Source organism: Gorilla gorilla, chromosome 22 (assembly GCF_029281585.2).
Source record: "Gorilla gorilla gorilla isolate KB3781 chromosome 22, NHGRI_mGorGor1-v2.1_pri, whole genome shotgun sequence".
NCBI lineage: Eukaryota > Metazoa > Chordata > Mammalia > Primates > Hominidae > Gorilla > Gorilla gorilla.
Window position 1 is genome coordinate 45,249,561 of NC_073246.2, and position 17,878 is coordinate 45,267,438.

The 17,878-nt window shown below is 56.5% G+C and overlaps 1 protein-coding gene across 5 annotated transcripts; it reads right to left on the reverse strand.

Annotated features, from left to right (window-relative positions):
* Positions 1 to 150: 150 nt before the first annotated feature.
* SIK1 (salt inducible kinase 1) lies at positions 151 to 12,699 on the reverse strand. 5 transcript variants are annotated; one of them, XM_004062878.5, is made up of 14 exons: positions 12,532 to 12,699; positions 11,556 to 11,725; positions 10,942 to 11,058; positions 7,493 to 7,556; positions 7,157 to 7,318; positions 6,868 to 6,992; positions 6,635 to 6,758; positions 5,859 to 6,082; positions 5,484 to 5,630; positions 4,978 to 5,103; positions 4,648 to 4,864; positions 3,887 to 4,168; positions 3,168 to 3,399; positions 151 to 2,742 (listed from the first exon to the last, which is right to left on the reverse strand). In XM_004062878.5, exons 2-14 carry the CDS (start codon positions 11,709 to 11,711, stop codon positions 2,367 to 2,369), a joined length of 2,352 nt encoding a protein of 783 aa, XP_004062926.1. In that variant the 5' UTR covers positions 11,712 to 11,725; positions 12,532 to 12,699; the 3' UTR covers positions 151 to 2,366. The 5 variants fall into 5 exon arrangements, with proteins under 5 accessions (XP_004062926.1, XP_055229650.1, XP_055229649.1 ...); XM_055373675.2 differs by having other exon boundaries at positions 4,978 to 5,046; positions 11,442 to 11,725; positions 12,532 to 12,696; XM_055373674.2 differs by having other exon boundaries at positions 11,442 to 11,725; positions 12,532 to 12,695.
* Positions 12,700 to 17,878: the final 5,179 nt, after the last annotated feature.

The window sequence follows — 17,878 nt, forward strand, 5'->3', positions numbered from 1 at the left end:
AGTGAGGTGGAATGCAGGAGTTGGCTCCGTGCCCTCCTCTTTAAGATTTGAAACTTCTACAAGCCTGGAGGATGTGGCCTCTCAGGGAAGCCACTTGGAAGGAAAGAGCTCCCAGAGAGATGAGAGAGAGAGGAAGTGAAAAAGTCAAGGTTTTTTCCTTCCAAATATTTTATTTAAATATTAAATTAAAAAACATACATCAACTAATCATTTGGCATACATTTCTCATGTTAACATAAGAGACAGAATAATTCAGTTATGGTAAAAAAAAAAACTATGTACATCTCAATCAGATCACGTAGTGTCTTTAAATAGGCTATTGCATTGCCGTCTGTATTACAGCACTGTCAAGAAATCTACAAGACACACATCACACACTCTTAAAAAAACAAGTAAAACACGCCTTTAACGTCCTCCAAAAGAGGTTCTACAGCAATAAGAAAAAACAAAAACCACCGTGAAAGTAAAGTGCTTGTCATTGCTTCAAAGAGGAAACACACAATGGTTTCTGAGGCCTTTGATCTATGGCATTAGAACAGAAATCATTTTAAAAAGGGGAAGGGGTTTTGTGTTGGAATCAATTGTGCTACCTCTGTAAAAATGAAGGCAAGGGCCTGGCTGCCCCAAGATGGTCTGGATTCTCTCCCATCTCAAAAACTTCTTTATGAGCGAACAGGAGACTTTGGTGTTTTCTCTGCGGCAAGGCACCTGGTCTGCCCTCCGGACAGCCTTTTGCCCAGTCTTTGAAACAGCCACAGAGCAGCAGCAGCAGCAGCAGCAGGAATGGGGGCAGCCAGCTTCCCTGCGGCCCGGCACAGGCACAGCCCCCGGTGGGCACCAGCAGGCCAGGGCAGGGATGCAGCCTCCTGCACTGGGCCTGCCTCCCTACCCTCAAGTAACTGGGTCAATCTTTGGCTTTTAAAAATACCCGCCTTTCCCCTTTCTCAATGCCTCTGTTTAACACTGCAGGGTTTAAGAAGCCGAAGTAGCTGAAGGCACCTGGGCTGGGTTTGGGGGCGGGGACTGGACTCAGGGAGCAGCATTGCCTTCGTTGCCTTCCAGAGGCTTCTGGCTGGTGGAGCCCCACGGAGTCCACCTGCCAAAGGTGCGCCCAGACCTGCCAGGTAAGGGCCGCCCCTTCCTGCCGCCTCCACCCCAGTGCTGAGGGAGCGAAGGCCCTGGGGCCCCTTCCTCAGTGCACACCTGTGCTGACAGGGACGCTTCTTAACAACAGGAGTGAGGGAAGCTGAAACCTGGAACACAAACGTGTAGTACAAAATGTAACAAATAAGTAGTGTCTACCTGTCTCCCATGTAGATACATATACAGGATTTGCTTTAAAAAAGAACAAAAACTTAAAAACACTGACCTAAACCTCTCACTTTACCTTCCTTGAACAAAAGCCAAAGAGCCTAGGTCGGGGGTGGGGAGGGGGGTCCCGGCCCAGGGCAGGCACAGCCCTGAGCCATGAGCCATGAGCCTGTCTCCCAGCTGCCCAGCCCTGCAGTCAGCCTCCAATATTGCACAACTTCACCCAAGTCAGGTGTTCTTGTTGGACCCCATCATGAAATGCATAAATGTCAGCAGCAGCGGAAAACGGGAGGTGCAGCAGGAAGAAGCTTCTGCGCTTCCGCAAGGGCACCCAGGGGCTCAGGGCCAAGTGGCCCTCAGGACGGAGTCCCCAGCACTTTGAAGTCACCTCTGCCCTCTCTGAGGTTCTTCCTGCAGTTCCTCCGAAGAGTCCTGGAAAACTAATTCTGAAGGAGTTTATGAAACTTCTCAACTAAAATAAGAAAAAAAAGTCTTCCAGGTTTTGATTTCAGGGGAGAGAATTCCTAGAATCTGTAGATGATCTTTGCCTGGGCTGCTTTAAAACTGATACATGAAGCAGAAAGTTCACAGTTTTCCTTAAAGCAGAAATCAGGAAGTGGAGAGCGTTGACTAAAGAAATGGATAGTAATCAATGCACGCGCGCGCACGCACACACACTCACAAGCGGACAATGCGCCCGCTCGTTTCCGTAGACGTCCGAGGTAATCGTCTCAACCACGACGAACCCAGAGAGAGGGGCCGAGATCCCCACACCACGGCACTGCACATGTGTTCCCTCCACCCCGCTCCCCTCCTGCCCCCGCCCCCAGACACGCCCCTCAATTATCTTTCTTCCTAGTTTCCAGTCCCTACTCAAAGTTGAGGTCACTCAGTGCAAGAAAAAAATAAAACAAAAATAAACTAAAAAGCCAAAACACCTAACGTATTGCTTATTTCGCTTCTAGAAAGTTCTTGGCTTTGAGTCCAGATGTCTTCACCTCCTCTGAAGTTATTGCTGTAAGAGTCAGTGTCTGCGCCAGGATGCAGGGCTGCCCTCACTGCACCAGAACAAACGTGCCTAGGGAGCAGGGCATCAGGTCCTCCATCTCACAGTCCCCCTGCAGCAGCCCCAGGGGCTCACAACCTGGGGCCAGCCTGGCCAGGCGTGGTGGGGGCACAGCGGGGAGGGCAGTGGAGCCGGTGCCAATGTGCAGGTGTGTGTCCAGGAGCTGCGCCGCCGAGGCCACCGGGGACACGCCGGTCTGCAGGAGTGGGGGCGGCAGCAGCGGGAGCCCCGACATGAGGATGGTGCTGGGGAGCGGGGCAGCCCCAGGGCCATCACAGGGGGCGATCACAAACGGGGCAGGGGCCGGCTGGGGGGCCTGTGAGCAGCCGGGTGCAGCGGCCGGGTGGTGCTGTAACTGGAGCAGCCTGTGGGAACAGAGGACAGGTGGTCACTGCGCCGGCTCGCAGGGTTCTCGGGTTTCCGAGTGCCCGTGTGGCAGGGCCCGCCCGTGGAGCTGCCAGCTGTGGCTGCCAAGGGCAGGTGTGTGGCTGATCCCTGACCGCGCCCCACCTTTCATTCTCCACCCGGTTTCTCAGCAGCTCAGAGATGCGGCCACAAGGCACCCTCGCTCCCCGCCACCCTCACCCACCCAGGGACTTTAAAGGACACGCCCACCTGCTGCACCCCCATGGCTCAGCACCTAGGACCTACGCCCCACACATCTCCCTGGCTGGGAGCGGGGGTGTGCACTGGGCTACAGAGAGGAGGGAACCACTTAGCAGATGAGGTTCCTCGAGGAGATAACCTGCCGTGTGCCCACCCGGGGCCCCAGGGCGGGGGCAGGCCCTACCTCTGCTGCTCTAGCACCTCCTCCAGTAGGCTCCAGCCCTCCCGGCTGCCGGCTGCGCCGCCGTGCAGGCCTGGGCTCTGTGCAGGGGCGTGAAAGGGGCTCAGGCCGCCCCTGCTGGCCCGGCTGGCGGGGGCCTGGCACACCTGGCGAGCCAGCCCCTTGATTTTGTTCAGTCCCAGAAACCCTTTGGTCCGCGTGGTCTTCCTCAGCTGCTGCCGAAAGGCCTTCAGCCCTGCAGGGAGAATGAATCAGGAGGTCAACGGCCACCCGGCTCTCAGCCCAGCATCCACGGCCCTTGGCTTAGGGGGTTTCCAAGCCTCAGGTTGGGGGTAAGGAAAGGACGGGTGACACAAGCACGTCTGGACAGGAGTCTGGCACCTAAGCCCAAGGATGGCGTGGAGGCAGCCAGCAGCCAGGGGCCCTCCCTCCTCCAAGTCGGGAGGTGCTGCCCAGCACAGAGTCGTCTCCTGTGCTTTCAGAACCAGCCACGGAGGCCACGTGCTCAGGGACCCAGGTGTGTGTCTATCCCAGCAGGCCGTGACCCCCCGAGCCACCAGAGCACTGAGCACCCCAGCCTGCCCAGAGCACTGAGGGTCCCACCCAGGCCCGGTGGAGAACAGGGGGCGCCATCTGCCATCACGGACAAAGTCACGTACTGCCAGAGACACACATGGTCCCCTGGGGAAGGTGGAGGTAAGTGTGGGAGGAGCGTGGCTCACCTTGAGTCAGTGAGGTGTCCGACGCCCGCCGTCCCTCCTGGAAGCTGACAGGGAGCAGAACAGCTCCTCCCAAGCCCCCCTGAGCCTGCAGCACTGGGGTGGCGGACTGCGACCCCAGGAAGGGTGAGGCCAGCCTGACCGGGGAGCAGGCGCCCAGCAGCCCCTGAGTGGCCGGGGTGCCACTGAGCCCCGCGGGGCTTTTGCTCGCAGAGAAGGTCAGACAACTGTCAGAGCTGGTTCCCTCTGCAGGACTTGCTGTGGTGGAGGGGGAGACGACTATGCCTGTGGGGGGAGGACAGCGCTTTTGATGCCGCAGTGCAGAGGAACAGGCTCCCCCGACCACTGCTGGGCACACATGGCTGCGCTGGCCTCCCCATCCCCACCCTCAACCTGGTGGGAAGAGGGCTCGAGGCCACCAGAGCCCAGGGAGCCATAAAGGCAAGCCACCATCACGGTGCAGCTGCAGAGGGCAGGTCATAGTGGACCTCAGGCCAAGGGGCTGCCCTCCCAGCACGCAGGGGCGGCCTGGGGAGGACCCTGCTGGAGGCCAGACCCCATGCTGTATCCTCCACTAGAACGACCACATGCAGGGCAGGCTCTAAACATCAACTGTGTGGTCTCAGGGATTAAAACAAATAGCAAATCCTGAGAAGTCCAACCTGAGAGGCTGCCGGGCAAAACATCCATTCTAAATTAGCCCACCCTCACGTCGACTGTAAGCCTATCCACCGGTGTCCTCCCGGGCCCCCGGGGACACTTACATGGAGCGGTGAGTGGGGAGAGGCGGGTGGAGACCTCGGCCAGGGTGTGCCTCCGGCCCGTGCTGCTGGGCAGGGACTCCTGCGTGTCCTGCTCCTCCTCTAGGCCCAGCCCCTGCCTGGCCTCCTCACTGATGGCTGTGTCCAGCAGGCTGCTTGGGGACACGGGCCGGGGCCGGAACACTCCGCTGCAGCTGGCATCCACCGGGAAGAACAATGGCTGCGTTGGAGACACAAGCCAGTGACTTCTCGGGCTCCAGGTGACCCGGGCACACCGGGCGCACCAGGGCTGGGCTGAGGCAAGCCCTCTCCACACCCGCTGTGGGCACTCACCCACTGCAGTGAGCTCTGGAGCTCACAGTCCATCTCGGCCTGGAGGACAGACTGCACCAAGGTCTGCGGCTGCGGGCACAGAAAGGCGGGTCGGAAAGGGTCGGTGGAAAGACCTTCCTGAGGCACCTGCGGCCAGCAGACGGGAAAGAGCCTGTCAGGGGAGCGACTCCGGACCACCAGCGCCATCAAGAGAAGAAACAAGCTGGCTTCTGTCTGGAGTGCAAGCTGCCTCGCTGGTGGGCATGACAGCTGACGGAGGGACACTGGCTGGCCAGGCTGGGCTCAGGACCAGGTGCTGGTGCTGCACTGCCAGAAGGCGGCGTGACAGGCCGGCCCCAGGGATGAGTCAGGGACAAGTGGCCTCTGGGCAGAGTCCAGCCCCCAGCAGCTGGCACCCCCTTCCCCACGAGGCCTGGGACCCGCTGCCCATGCAAGGAACCGCCCTCCAAGCCGGTGCCTGACAGGGGAGGGAGCCTGGGGCCCGGGAGGAGACTCCTCCCCCTCACCTCCAAACCACTGAGGTCCGAGCTCCGAGGCCGCGGCTGCCTGGCAGGCCCAGGGCGGGCGCACTGGGCATTCCGATACTCCTTGAGCCGCTCCAGGAGGAGGTAATAAATGGCAGCAAAGTGGTTATAGCTGCTGTTTTGCAGTGACTGGGAACAAGAGGAGCAGAGATCAGCGTGGGGACGGCGGGGAGCCCCAGGGCCCACCCGATCCCAGGTTATTCTTGGGTGACTGAGAATATCCTTTAGTGGGGTGGACAAGCCGGCCCCTAAATTAGCCTGTGCTCCCGTTTTAACTCAGCTGGTGAGTGCCTGCTTCCCCTGAGACAGCTGCCTAGCCCCTGCGGGTGAGGCCAGGGCAAGTGTGGCCAGGCTCACCTCCACCGTCCTCTGCCGGTCAACGCCCAGGGTCTGCATGATACCCAGTGCCTGCTCATCGTAGTCGCCCAGGTTGGAGGTGTAGCTGTGTGCGGAGAAGGCGGGGCAGGCGGGTCCCGGCAAGCAGGGCTCAGCCCGCATCCACCGGTGCTGCCGGATCTGGGCGATGGTGATGCGCCTGGCGGGGTCCACCACCAGCATGCGGCGGATCAGGCTCTCACAGTCTGTGGAGGGGCCAGGAGGCTGAGCCAGGGCGGCCGGGACCTCGCCTGCGCTCCCACCCACCGCCCCACGTGGTTTGACACGCCAGGGCCCAGGAGCAGGGGCCGGGCCATCGGCTCAGTCCTGCCACCCAAGGGGAGCCATCAGCCAGGGATCCAGACCCTGGGGGCCGCCACACTTTGTGTCCACCACACAGAGAACCACTTAGGCTCACCCTTCTGCCGTGCCCCACACCTGAGCACCAGGTGGACAGGCATCTTTATGACACAGAAAAGCCGGGTGAGCCACAGCCAGTGGGTTGGACTCAGGGATGATGCCAGCACCCTGGGTGCGGGTACTGGGCGGGGATGGCAGGCGCAAGGCACAAGCCTGTGCAGCAAGGGCACCCGTCCACCCTAGAAATAGGGCACTGAGAAGGCATCCATGGGCTGGGTTTCTCCCGCAGCCCACAGTAACCTGGGCCTGATTCCCAGACTCAACAAGGACTCGGAAGCCAGCCGCGAATGGGCTGCAGGAGACACAGGCCCCTGCCCAGGCGAGACCACGCGACTCACCTTGAGACATGAAGAAGGGGATGCGGAAGCGGCCCTCCAGCACCCGCTGTCTCAGCGTCGGCAGGTTAGGCCCATCGAAGGGGAGAGAACCGCAGACCAGGACGTACAACACCACACCCAGGCTCTGTTGAGGACCACAGAGCCACGTCAGCGCCAGGGCGGCGCCCCCGGGAACACGGCGCCCTCGGGGAACGCGGCCTCGGGAAGGGAGTCTGCGCGCACACGGCTCCTACCCAGATGTCCAGCTGGGGGCCTTCATACTCCTTCCCCTCAAAGACTTCCGGGGCGGCATACGGGGGGCTCCCACACCACGTGGACAGAGGCTCTCCTGACTTGTAGAAATTCCCAAATCCAAAATCTGAGCGGCAAAGAAACAGATGGATGAGGTTAAATGGCAAATGGCAAGGGGCTGCGGTTTCGGCACGCGCCGGGAAGCTGGGGCTGCTTGCGGGCACACTCCCACCCCGGGGCCTCCGTGCCTGCCAGCTTGATGTCCCTGCTCCCACCCCGGACCCTCCGTGCCTGCCAGCTTGATGTCCATGTTGCCATCCAGCAGGAGGTTCTCGGTCTTGAGGTCCCGGTGGACGATGTGATGGTCGTGACAGTACTCCACGGCCGACAGGATTTGCCAGAACTTCTTCCGCGCCTCGTTCTCACTCAGGTGCCCGTTGGAAGTCAAATAATCTGAGGAGCCACAAAACAAAGCTACAGCCCCCAGGGCAAAGCCTGCCCACCACCCATGGAGCCCTGGGGAACACCACGGGGTCCTGGGATGTGTGGCCCAAACACTGGCCGTGCAAATCCAGACACGTTCATGCCATTGGTTTTCAACAGATACTGAAAATGAGTGTGGCTTACCAAACATTTCTCCATTTTTAGCAAATTCAGTGACGATGTAAAGCATATCCTTTGTTTCCATAACCTAAAGAAGAAAGACCTGACATTTAACCGCACAAAAAAGGCACAAGGCAGTGCTACAAACCATCCACCAGAACCCCAGGAAATTTCTAACTTCTCTAGGACAAAGGCATTCATCATTTAAAAATGCAAAGAAAAAGAAAAATTTCACAAATAATAAAAAAAAAAACAGGAGATTCCTACTCACAAAGACAGCTTTGAAAAATCAGAGGTGAACTCCTCACTGACTTGCCTATCCTGATACACCTTTGCTCTCACAAAAGGTCTAAATATATTAGAATTCCCCTCTGTGGTCATATTTAATTCAAGGCACCTCACATACAATTTGAGAATGCTTAGGCCGGGGCATGGTGGCTCACGCCTGTAATCCCAGCACTTCGGGAGGCCAAGGCAGGAGAATCGCTTGAGTTGTGAGACCAGCCTGGTCAACACGGCAAGACCCCATCTCTACAAAAAATACAAAAACTAGCTAGGTGAGGTGGTGGGCACCTGTAATCCCAGCTACTCAGGAGGCTGAGGCAAGAGGATCATTCGAACCCGCGAGGCGGAGGTTGCAGTGAGCCGAGATCGTACCACTGCACTCCAACTTGGGCGACAGAGCGAGACTCCATCTCAAAAAAGGAGAGACAGTATTCTGAAGGCTACAGAGGAGGAGATTGCTGGAAGTCTGCTGGGCTTTATAGAAGCCTAGTAGGCAACAGATGATTCCAGCCAACGGTCAGAGCCACCTGGGTAATAGAGAATGCACACCCCATTCCCACTCGCTTGATTGACAGGATGAATGAGGCTGTGGGACCCCAGCTTTATTGACAGGATGAATGAGGCTGTGAGAATCCAGCCTCATTCACTCAGCATGTAGCCATTCACTCAGCATGTAGCCACACAACAGCCATGCCAACATAGCCCTTTGAAGTTCATTCACTAATCAATAACTTTATTTTACTTAAAAAGAGATTTAAAAATATAACATATCTGTACTGAAAAATTTTGGAGAGGATGAGACAATATATACTTATGAAAAAAGATTTCTTTGGGTTCAAAATATACAGTTATTCCTTTAAAAAGATGCTTTGTGCTGGAGGTGGTGGCTCATGCTTGTAATCCCAGTACTTTGGGATCACCCAGGCTGATCACTTGAGGTTAGGAGTTCGAGACCAGCCTGGCCAACATGGTGAAACCGCATCTGTACTAAAAATACAAAAATTAGCCAGGTGTGGTGGCGCGTGCCTGTAGTCCCAGCTACTTGGGAGGCTGAGGTAGGAGAATAGCTTGAACCCAGGAGGTGGAGGCTGCAGTGAGTCACGATCGATAGCGCCACTGCACTCCAGCCTGGGCGACAGTGAGACTCCATCTCAAAAAAAAAAAAAAAAAAAAAAAAGATGCTTCAAAGATTGCTGCTTTGAGTTATAAATCTAATAAGAAAAGTGTTCTATAAATTCTAGCAGTTTGGCAAGAATTTTAACGGCCCCGCCCCTGTGGGTGGTACAATAACTCTAAGACCACTTCTGACCCGTCCCCAACTGAAGAAAGGGAGGAGGAGGAAAAGAATTAAAAGTCAAAGTGTTTGAACTTTTTGAAAACTTGAAAAAAAGAGGGAAGTGTCTCAGCAGGGTTCTGGGGCCCCGGCCAGCGGAATGAAAATTAGACACTAGTGGCCGGGCACGGTGGCTCATGCCTGTAATCCCAGCACTTTGGGAGGCCGAGGTGGGCGGATCACAAGGTCAGGAGATCCAGACTATCCTGGCTAACACGGTGAAACCCTGTCTCTACTAAAAATACAAAAAATTAGCTGGGTGTTGTGGCGGGCGCCTGTAGCCCCAGCTACTCGGGAGGCTGAGGCAGAAGAATTGCTTGAACCCAGGAGGCGGCAGTTGCAGTGAGCCGAAATCGTGCCACTGCACTCCAGCCTGGGTGACGGACAGAGACTCCGTCTCAAAAAAAAAAAAAAAAAAAAAAAGACAGGAAGAAAGAAAGAAAAGAAAGAAAATTAGACATTAGCATCAAAACCAGAGGAGTAAAAGTCATTGCTACACCACTGAATTCTATCATCTCCAAACAGTTAAGAATCACATACAGCAGCAGTAAGAAAATGCACCTCCAGAAAAGACCTCAGCACCAAACACATGGGCAATTTGTTTCTTTAACGGAGCTAATTCCACACAATGGGCAAAGGAGAAGAACAGGAAGAAAAGGAAGGTACTACCATTAGGGTTCAGCCCTTGAGCAAAGTCAAAAACAAAACCAGCTCAGCCCACTCCTGAGGAAATGGGACGGGCACGCTGCACAGGCAGTACACCAGAGGCCATGGAGCACACAACTTAAAAATGACAACAGAAACAAAACACAAACCAGGCGCACACGGCATGAATTCTGTGCTTAAAGACACTGAGCAAACTGTCGTCACGGTGAACACATGCTCCACCAATACTGCTACTTTTATTTTCAATCTAGTGCAGAGGCTTTTGGGGGATAATTTCAAATCATAATTCTCTCTCCTACCACACTGTACACCGAGCTGTCCTAATTGCACAAACACACACAACAACATCCCAGAGTCATCTCACATTCCATTTCATAAGAATCATTACGAGGAACTTCAACCCAACACAAATGGATGAAATAGCACCTGCAAAGAACTTCTTCTGCAAGAAGACTTGATTTCACCTTGCAAAAGTGGTCATTTGTCATTAGGGAGGTGTAAATGATTGCTTTGCTGTTCTAATTAAATTAGTACTTATTTCCTGATGATATAATTTATTAATTTCAACATGAGAACAAAAATTAAGTCACAAAATAAACCAACAGACGGACAGGGCAAGCCATGTTCCTAGCGTGGATTAAATGACAAGCTCCTTGCTCTTACTATGGAAAAGTATTTTCATCTCTCCGTTTTTCATGGAAGAGTTTAAATAGGGAAAACAAATGCTCACTACTGTCCTTGCAAAAATAAACTAATGAAAACCAGTAAGAGCAGCTGGCTTTAAAGTTTAATAATTATCTGCAAAGGCGGAAGTTTCCAGTTTCACTCAAATTTGTCCTTTTATACTAAATGCATGACCTGTGGCAATATCTACAGATGAGTTTGTCTGTTTTCATAGTAAAGCAAATTTACAACAGACTTCTACACATTTAAAACTGGATCAGGTTAGGATACTAAATAAAATTCTGATGAAGCAAATCTCAATTATGATCCAAAAGCAATAAAATAATTGTAAATATATCTGCACAGCCTATAAAAATCAATCTATTTATCTTATACAACCAAATGCCCAACTTCCACACACTCCCCAAAAGGGAAGCCACCTTCAGAAATTGCAGACTTACGCTGTTGGAAATAAAATATAACACATTTGCCAGGATTAGCAGAGAAAGGCAAGCTGACCCCTTACCTGGTAAAGCTTTATGATGTGTGGATGGTTCAGAAGCTTCATCAGCTGAACCTCACGATAGATTTTCTCCAAATTGCTTGCATCTAATCGTGTTTTATCAATTATTTTTATTGCAACCTACAGATTTAAAAAGAAAAAGGATATTCTGTGGGTTTTTTAAAAAAAGAAAAAAAACCCTCAACCTAATTTACACATTTCATTTTTTGCAAGTTAATTTCTCAACACTCTGTCTCCAAAAGGTCACAAGAAGTTGGGAAAACATAACCAAAGTAACCACTAATGTTATTTAAAATAATCAGAGTTAAGTAAGTGACTTAAGTATTTGCAGGCTCACTTTACAGGGCTTAGCTCTGAGTCCATGAACCACTGCAATCTTAGGTTGGTCCTTTTTTTGCCATTATCCTCTCTGCTTTCTCCCAATATATGTCCAAATTATGCAGCAACATAATATAAAGCATTTTTTTTCTTTACCGAACTAAAAACGGTTACTATTTACGCACCACGACAATCAAGCCTGGAGCAGTGAATCTGCATGGGGTCCACCCGCCAACGGTCGGGTCGCCCCGGGTCCAGTGGGGAGGCCCCGCCGGCTGGGTCCCGTCGCCCCCACGCACCTGCGTTTTGGTGACTCGATGCCGCGCCAGCTTCACCACCGCGAAATTGCCTTTGCCCAGGGTCCGCTCGATGTCGTAAAAACCCACCCGGAGGGGCTTCTGCTGGCCCTGACCCTGGCCCGCGGGGTCCGCGCTGAACTCCGACATGATAACCATGGCTCCGCGCGCACCTGCGGGGCCGCACAGAGCTCAGAGCCCACCAGCGCCCCCGCCGCCCGCGGTCGGCTCCATCCGTGCCCGCGGAGCCCCCAGTCCCCACGGGACGCAGGGACCTGCTCCCACGCCTGTCGCCCCCACTCTATCCACGGGCCCCTCCAGCCCCTTGGGAGGTGTGGACCCGCCCCCGCCGCCCGCGGTCCGCTCCACCCGGACCCCCGACCCTCTTGAGCCCCGCGGGGCGCGCGGACCCGCTCTCATAGAGGCCCCTGCCGCCCGAGTCCGGTTCCGTCCCGATCCCGGGACCCCCTGAGCCGGGCTTCCACACTCGCCTCCCGCCGCCCGCTGTCGGTTCCGTCCCCACCCTCGACCCCCTTAGCACCTCTGGGCGCGGACCCGCTCCCACACCTGGCCCTGCCACCCGAGGTCGGCTCGATCCGGATCCCAGGACCGCCCCCTGCCCCGCTCCCACACCCTGCCCCCGCCGCCCGCGATCCGTCCGGTCCCCACCCCCGACATCCCAGGCACCTCGGGGATCGCGGGCCCGCCCCCCACACCCGGTCTCTCCGCCCGCGGTCGGCTCCAACCTGACCCCCGGCTCCCCAGCCCCTGAGCCCCGCGGACTCACTCCTACCCCGGCCCCCCAACAAAGGGGAGCCCGAGGGCGGCCAGGCCGCCAACCCCGCCCGCGAACCCCGCGCGCGCAAGGCCAGGGACCCTGCGCGGTGGCTGCAACCCCGAGCCCCGGCCCGGCGCCCGCGCGGAGCCCCCACGGCGGCCACCTCCGCCCGCCCGGAGCCCGCCGCTGCCGCCGCCTCACCTCCGCCGCCCCCGGAGCGCCCAGGCCAGGAAGCCGCCCGCTCGGCCGCTGGCGCTGCTCGAGTGCCTACTGCTCCGGCTGCCGCCGCCGCTGCTGCTGCTGCCTCCGGGGCCGCGCCGCATGTCAGCCCGGAGCCTCCGCGCTCCGCCGCACGCGGCGCCCGGCCCCGCCCCGGCCCGCCCCGGCCCGCCCCCCGTAGTCCCCGCCCCTGCCCCGCCCCCGCCGCCCGGGCGGGGGCCGCCCATTGACGTCGCTTTGACGCCAGAGCGACGCGCGGCCGAGCGCCGGGCGGAGGGAGAGCGGGAGATCGGGCGGTTGCCAAGAGACTGGCGGCTCTGACGCGCGCGGGATGAGGCCGTTGCCCTGGCGACCGCGGGCCGGTGACGTCAGGGGCGCCCGCCGCCCGAGGCCCGCCCGCCTGCGCTCCGCCGGGCGCCCCCTCCCGGGCGCTGGGGGCACTGCGGGCGGCCCCACCGCCGAGGGCGCGCCCGCCCCTCCACGCGCGGGGACTCGGGCCGGGTCCCGCGGGCGCCTTGTGCTCGCTCCCTCCAGGAGGGGACGGCTCTCGGGCAGGGGTCGCCGGCCCCTCCACGCGGCCTGCGTTCGTCCAGACTCAGAGCCTCGGGACGTGCGGGGGCCCGGGGGCCTCGCGGGCTCGCGCGTGGGGCTGGCGGCGCAGATGCCCTGGGGCGCTGCAGACCCCGAGAGGCCGCTTGCCCGCGGGGACGTCAGCCGCTTTTGCTGTTAAAATCTGAAATGTTCAGCAAGTTAGAAACTTGAAACCTAAGGAAGCGTGACCGGCCGCTCTGGAAGCCCCCGCCGCGCGGCCGGTCCCGGCCCCGGCCCTCAGCGGCGCTGGCGTCTGCGCGTCCCGGGGCTGCCCCCGCAGCATGTGGGGCTGGGACCCTCTTCCCGCGCGGGCCCCGGGCGGACGCTGCGGGCGGTGACGGAGCCAGGCCGGCCGCCTGGGGAGGGGACGGGGGCGCGGGACCACTTGCTTGCCCGTGGCCGATGCCTCATCCGAAGGAAAACGTTTTCTTCGGGGGAGACAGAGGCTATGGGCGAAGGTATTTTTTAAGCCTGAGGACCCATTTGGGAGTTAGATTCTGGATCGAGCCTAGGGTCAGTTTTCCTTGTGTTAAATAACACTACTTCACAGAAGGGGGAACGAGAATTCAGGGAAGTTGGCACAAAACTTGGAACCCTTCTCGGGAGGCTTTCCTGCCTGGACGGACGCCTGGGAGGAGGGCCCGGAGAAACTAGGATGAGCTTCTCCTCATTTGCCCGAGGGTCTGACCACAGATTTCCCAGTCGCCACACACACACACACACACACACACACACACACACGGGTTGTTTGGGAGTCAGTTGGTTTTCAAAGGCTTTCAAGGAAATGAAGAGTCCCAAAGTTTTCCTTAATCGTTCAAAGTGTTTTTCTTTGTCCCAGGTTTATATACCAAGAATAAGGGGGAATATTTTTAGTTCCTTTCAGGTGAACAGTTTAGAACTGCCTTTTTTCCTTTTGGAGGTCCCAACACCCTGTTAATCTGCTCCTAGGAGAACTAAACAAAAACAAGGCTGGACGTCGTGTCTCCCGCCTGTAATCCCAGTGCTTTGGGAGGCTGAGGCAGGAGGATCAGTTGAGCTCAGGAGTTTGAGACCGGCTTGGTTAACATAGCAAGACCTCACCTCTATAAAATACTTTTAAAATAGCCAGGTGTGGTGGCACACGCCTGTGGGGCCGGCTACTTGGGAGCCCGAGGTGGGAGGATGGCGTGAGCCTGGGAGGTTGAGGCTGTAGTGAGCTGTCATTGCACCACTGCACTCCAGCCTGAGCAAGAGAACAAGGCCCTGTCTCAAAAAAGAACAAAGATAAAAGGCGGGGTGGGGGAGAAACCAGGCCCCTGATCACACTCACCATTCAGTCCCTCAGCCTGTGACTTAAAATACTGCCCCCCGCATCCAGGAACCAGGCTTCCCCACCCCTCCCACCCTAGCCAGAGCCTTCCAAAAGGTCTTAGGTATTTGCAAACACCTGGCTGGCTGTTTGGAAACATTGCATCAGCACCAAATAAAAACTGCAGCCAAAACTGCCTCCGCAGAATAGGTCCCCAAACTCAGGTGCACTTGACCTTTCACCTGACCCAGCCCTGAGCTTCCAAAACCCAGAACAGCCCTGTGCCAACCATGGCCATCCTGTTTTCCCTTCCCTGGGCCCGTGGGCAAGGAGCTCGCTCTGCAGAGAAAGGCAGGAAGCACAGAGGAAAAGGCCAAGCTTGGAACGGCTGTCCCGTCTCCCCACTGGGGGAACCCCTGGCACCCTCATAAGTAAGTCTGTGCTTCAACCTGGCCTCTGTTACCCAATGTCTTTTGTTGTTGTTTGTGTCCTTGACCCCCAGAGGCTGTATTTCCTTTCAGAAGCTTTGATTTCTTTTCTGTTTTCTGGTCTTCCATGCTTTTAACACATGAGGAAAAAGAAAACACATGGTGTGAGTCTAAGGATTGTACAAGCAAATGATTGGAGAAACTCCTCACTGAACATAATGGAAGGAATGCTCCCAAAGTCTGCAGGAATGGTACTTTATTATTATGGTTTGCATATTATTACAGATTTGTGGAAAACGGCAAGTCAGTTTTCCTTTCCACATGGACTTTCTTCAGCTTGTCTTATGATTGCCGTGTTTCTGGAGTTCATCTTGTTTTTTAGGCCTTAAGACTGGAAACCCCAACAGGAAATGGGTCCGTTTAATATTCATAGTTGTAGCGCTGGCCACTGGCATGTCACAAAACTCTCAAAATCAATTGATAAACACAGAGAATGGAGCATGGGGCAGCATTTTTACAAAGGGATGGGTGCCCAGCTGGCCCCAGTGCCTCCCTCTGTGAGGAAGGAATCTCCCAGTGCAGCCAGGAGTCAGACGAGTTCCTCTTCCCGACCCTACCCTCCCATCTTCGACGCCTAAGGCCCTTCCCTGTCTTCCTGGCTTTGCTTCAGGTGGTTTTGTACTTTTTAAATTTTGTTTTGGTTTGTTTAGGCTTCAGCCTGGTGGCTTTAGGTGCCAGAAAATCAGATTAACCACTGCAGCGGCATCCTTCTCAGGGACCCGGGGGCCACGTTGGTCATTTTGCCCCATTGTATCTGGAGAGCTTGACAGACAGACATGTGTGTACTAGGTCAGGAAGCCACGGCCCTGGCCTGGGAAGAGGGCAGGTAGGAGAAAAGCCCCCAGCCCCCTCCACCCTCAGGGAATGGCCCAGTTGTCCACAGGTTAAGTCAAGAATCCCCCGTGAACAGGTCAAACCAGAGACTGCCCAGTCCCAGCGTCCGCCCCCAGGGCATTGCTTCCTTCACCTCCTACACTTGGCTCCCTGTGGTTCCGTGGCTGCCACAGTTGTGTGGATCCTACCGGGCCCAGGGCCCCTCCCCATCTCAGACAGCACCCACTTTCAGGCTAGGCCTTCCACGGGCTGCTTAAATGGACCACGAAGGCCGGCAAAGCAGCAGAAACGGGCCTGTTCACGGGACAGTCGGCCCTCCCCGCTCCAGCCGGCCCTCCCCGCTCCAGCCCTCTAGGGTTTCTGGTTCCGGTTTCTGTCGCTGCCGTTAGTGAGGAATTATTCATGTGGCCAATGCGTTTTCTTGATATTTAAGCAGGGCTGTGGCCGAGATCAAGGCTGAGGACCCAAGAGGCCTTTGGGTGTCTGTGTCCCTGAGCCATATGCTGAGGTCAGAGGGCGGGGGAGGGGGGTGCAGGAAGGGGCCAGCCCCAGTGAGAGTCAGCCAGGCCCCAAACAGAGCCAGGGGTTCCCCGGGGGGGGAGTGCTTACTTAGGAAGAGCACCATGGACAGCCTGGCAGGAGGTCACCCTGTGCTGAGCAGGCAGCTCTGGAGTAAACCACCTGCTTCTCTGTAGGAAGAAGGAAACCGCATCCGCAAACGGAGCAAAGTTCCCCAGAGGCAGAGCAGAAGCCTCTGGGATGCTGCAGCTTTGTGCAGACACTGGGGACCAGGACTGGGGCCCCGAGCAGGCTGCAGGTGCTGGCCGTGCTCTTTATCCTGGGCACTCTGCCAGGGCCACACAGAGCGTGGCTCCCGGGAGATGGAGACGTCTGAGTGGCAGCTCAGGTCTCGGTGTTTGCAGGTGACATGCTGGCTGCTAGTGTAGAGCATGGTAAACCATCTTTTTTTTTTTTTTTTTTGGTTACTATTTACTTATGCAAAATAATGTGAGTTCTGCCATTTCCAACAAGTGTGCCAGCTGCAATGAGTCAGCGGGTGGACATAGGTGAGCATGGCCAGACTGTGCCAGGACACGGTGACAGACAGACATGCTTCGAAGTTCACTGTGGGAAGGGACAGGTCCCCAGAGAGAGGTGAGACGGTGCAACGTGAGGGTGAGTTCGGAGTCGTCCTCCAGATGTCCACAAAGGCTCGAGAGGCCCTGCTGTGTGTCAGGCACTGCGTGAAGGTTGTGGGCACAGTAGGAGGGACACAAGACACCTTCTCTCAAGGACCGTTGGTTCCAGTTGCGGAGACAGTAACAGCATAAGATGATGAGTGAGAAAAGAATGCTGGCAGGAAAGTGGCCACGGAGGGAACTGCTTCCGGGCCTCTCCGTGGGATGTGCCAGGCGTGGACTGAGCGAGGACCTTCCCTGAGAACACCAGCTGCTCCAGGAGAGGGAAGAGGTGGAGCCCCGGCGGGGGGCATGGGGCAGGAGGCAGCCACCCACACCTTCCCTCTCTGAATGCTGAGCAGAGGCTCTCAGCAGAGGGGAAAGAAGAGCAGAGGCCACGATTGGGAAGACAGACCCAGTGGGGGTCCTCGGCGCCGTCCACATCCATCTGCAACCTGCTGCCCAGCGCCTGCCTGCCCGGGGTGTGCACAGAGCAGTGTGGTCTGTCCCGGCTTCACGGCCTGGCACGGCCAGGCAAGGATGACAGGGAAAGGGAGGCAGGGACTTGGGGCTGTTGGAGCCAAGCTGAGGAGCAAGGAGCTGGGATGGGAAGCGGGTGGCAGGAAGGAGCGTGAGGCCTGTGGATGGAAGGTCCCTGGCCTTGGAGATTGAAGCATTTCACTTGTGCATCTCACAGCCCAGAGAGGCCAAGCCCGGACCATGGGGGAGAGAGGAGCACCCCCGTCTCGAGGCGGGTGGAGGAGACGCTCTCTCCACGGCTTCCGGATGGGTCTCCCTCCATCTCAGCTACATCTATGGGAAAACGATGAAATGCTCCCTCCGCTGCCGGGCCTTCTCTTATAAAGCAGGTTTTTTCGAAGTATAAAAATTAATAGAAAAGGTTCCATAGAAAATCAAGAAAGTATGTATGTAAAGATGAAAACAAAAAG

Excerpts from the sequence above, each read along its gene's own strand:
- SIK1 (XM_055373674.2), bottom strand. The coding sequence starts at position 11,711 with ATGGTTATCATGTCGGAGTTCAGCGCGGACCCCGCGGGCCAGGGTCAG. Across the intron at positions 5,631-5,858 it reads ACCGGCAGAGGACGGTGGAG|TCACTGCAAAACAGCAGCTA; the intron begins GTGAGCCTGGCC and ends TCTTGTTCCCAG. Across the intron at positions 2,743-3,167 it reads GAGGTGCTAGAGCAGCAGAG|GCTGCTCCAGTTACAGCACC; the intron begins GTAGGGCCTGCC and ends CTGTTCCCACAG.